Source organism: Merops nubicus, unplaced genomic scaffold (genome assembly GCF_000691845.1).
Source record: "Merops nubicus isolate BGI_N331 unplaced genomic scaffold, ASM69184v1 scaffold34293, whole genome shotgun sequence".
NCBI classification, from domain to species: domain Eukaryota; kingdom Metazoa; phylum Chordata; class Aves; order Coraciiformes; family Meropidae; genus Merops; species Merops nubicus.
This window is the reverse complement of record NW_008597451.1, coordinates 1-2,197: the sequence shown is the minus strand read 5'-3', so window position 1 is coordinate 2,197 and position 2,197 is coordinate 1. Positions and strand designations below refer to the sequence as shown.

The following is a 2,197-nucleotide window of genomic DNA, read 5'->3' as shown; positions in this document are numbered from 1 at the left end:
GGAGGGGGGAAAAAACAAGGGGAGGTGAGGGGGGAGTGGGAGCGGGCAAGGAAAGGCTCCTGCTGCCCACCCTGCCCAGCAAGCTGAGAGATGGACACCTGGCACGTCCCTGCAGGAAGGAAACCCGGCCTGGGGATGTCTATTGAGCCAGATCCCAGCAGGAGCAAACCCAAAAGGGCCTCGTGGGACAGCTTTACAGAGCTCATAAGCAGAGCACTGACCCTGCTGGCAACAGCCTCGACAGCTAGTCCCCAGCAGTGGCCCTTGGCTGCCTGCACAGCCCTGCTCCTGTCATGGGAGCTGCCAAACCCACATCACCAGGTTCACAGTTGTGCAGATGTGGTGCTGAGGGACACGGTTTAGCAATGGACTCAGTATTGGGTTAATGGTTGGACTCGATGATCTTAAAAGTCTTCCAGCCTAAACAATTCTATGATAGAATCATAGACTGGTTCAGGCTGGAAGGGACCTTTTAAGGTCATTGAGTCCAACCCCCTGCAGGGAGCAGGGACATCCCCAGCTAGAGCAGGTTGCTCAGAGCCCCGGCCAACCTCACCTGGAATGGTTCCAGGGATGGGGCAGCGACCACCTCTCTGGGCAACCTCAGCCTCAAACCGAGGTTTCATCACCCTCAGCATCAAACACTTCTTCCTTCTCTCCACTCTAAATCTCCATCTTTGAGTTTAAACTCAACACTCCTTGTCCTGTCCCAACGGGCCCTGCTCAAAAGTCTGTCCCCAGCTTTCTTCTGGGCCCCTTGAAGCACTGAAAGGCCGCAAGGTCTCCCTGATGGGAGCACCATGGTCTCTGCTCCCGACCATGCCCGTTTGCCACCCAGGGCTCTCTGCAAACTGCCCAGACCCTCGGGGCACCCGCTCCCAGCACAGCTTTGGAAACCACTAAGGCAGCTTCCAGGCTACAGTGAGCACCGGGACCCCTCCCAGGGAAACCCCCCCAGGGAAACCCCCCAGGGTCCCCCACCTCTCACCTTCATTCGATCATACTTGTCGTCCACGTCTTGCAACCAGGAAATGAACTGTCGTGCGTTGAAACGGTCTCTGACTGATTTGTTTTCATCTCCCTAAGCAAAAGGCAGCAGAAGGGAGTTAGATGGGGCGATTTTACTTAACTTTAGGTAGGCACAGGTCCAAGAGGCCACATCCAGACCCCTCTTAGGACACGCAGAAGCACCGAAGGAGCTGCAGGGAGGGAGGGAGGACAGGATGTGGCTCCCAGCTCTCCTGCAGCCCCTTGCCAGGGCCTTTGGCCTCCAACAGATGTGCCACTGCCTGCAGAAACCAGACACGACTCCCCCTTCTCCAGCACAGAATAATGTGAAATCAAGGAGGGAAACGACCATTTCTCGTGGGCTGTGAGACACAGTCTGGCTCTTTCAAAGCCACTATTCAGACACAGATCAATTTAACAGCTCTCTCCCCTTCCTTCAACAGGAAAAGTCATCCCAGAGTGTAGCAAAATAAACCTTTCAAGTGTGCAGATGATGGTGATCATGAAGACAGGCAGAGGGTCCTGAGACTCACTGATAAATGTGAGTCACCTCTGTCCCTAAAGAGCCAAGTTGCCCCCTGTGTCCCTGTATTCCTGCTTCATTTCCTTCCCCAGCACACACAGGGGGTATCCCAGAGGGTTCCTGTGGCACGTGCTGCATCTGTGTGCCGTGGTGGGCGACGGGCACCGGAGCAGGGAGGGCATCAGCAACTCCTGCCTTCATCCCTCCCTCTCTCCAGATGAGCACCATCTCCCTCAAGGACTTGCACAGACACTTCCTCACCACCGAGACGGGCACTGACCTGATTTTCTAGAGGCATGTTATAGACCTCGGAGTCCAGCAGCATGGTGCAGGCACTGAAGGGCACAGCCTGGTTGGCAATAGTCCTTGCTGCCCGACAATGAACTCTCAAGATCTCCTGCTCGCAGGAGACGATGAGCTTCTCCTGAGGAAGAGCAAAGGGAGCAGTGAGCGCGGCGGGCTCGGCCTCCCAGCGGGGGAAATCCATGAGCTCTGCTCCCCAGGAGCCTCCCCAGGTGCCCCCTTACCCGCTCGATGCTGTGCTGGAGCCGCAGCTTCCCCCGGACGGCCTCCTGCTGCTTGAAGAGCTCCTTCAGGGGCTCGGCCAGCGACGGCGGCGGGGCGATCTGCGGGGGCATGGCAACCGTGGCGGGGGTCAGAGCTGGG

General features: G+C 57.3%; 1 protein-coding gene across 1 annotated transcript in view; it reads right to left on the bottom strand.

Moving 5' to 3' along the window:
* LOC103769508 (ankyrin repeat domain-containing protein 11-like) overlaps positions 1-2,169 on the bottom strand; it is a 2,655-nt gene extending 486 nt beyond the window's left edge. Inside the window, exons 1-3 of the mRNA XM_008936708.1 lie at positions 2,059-2,169; positions 1,812-1,955; positions 989-1,081 (exon numbers count right to left, since the gene is read on the bottom strand). Of these exons, the coding sequence (XP_008934956.1) occupies positions 989-1,081; positions 1,812-1,955; positions 2,059-2,169 (348 nt within the window). The remainder of the gene's footprint in view (positions 1-988; positions 1,082-1,811; positions 1,956-2,058) is intronic.
* Between the last annotated feature and the right edge of the window lie 28 nt (positions 2,170-2,197).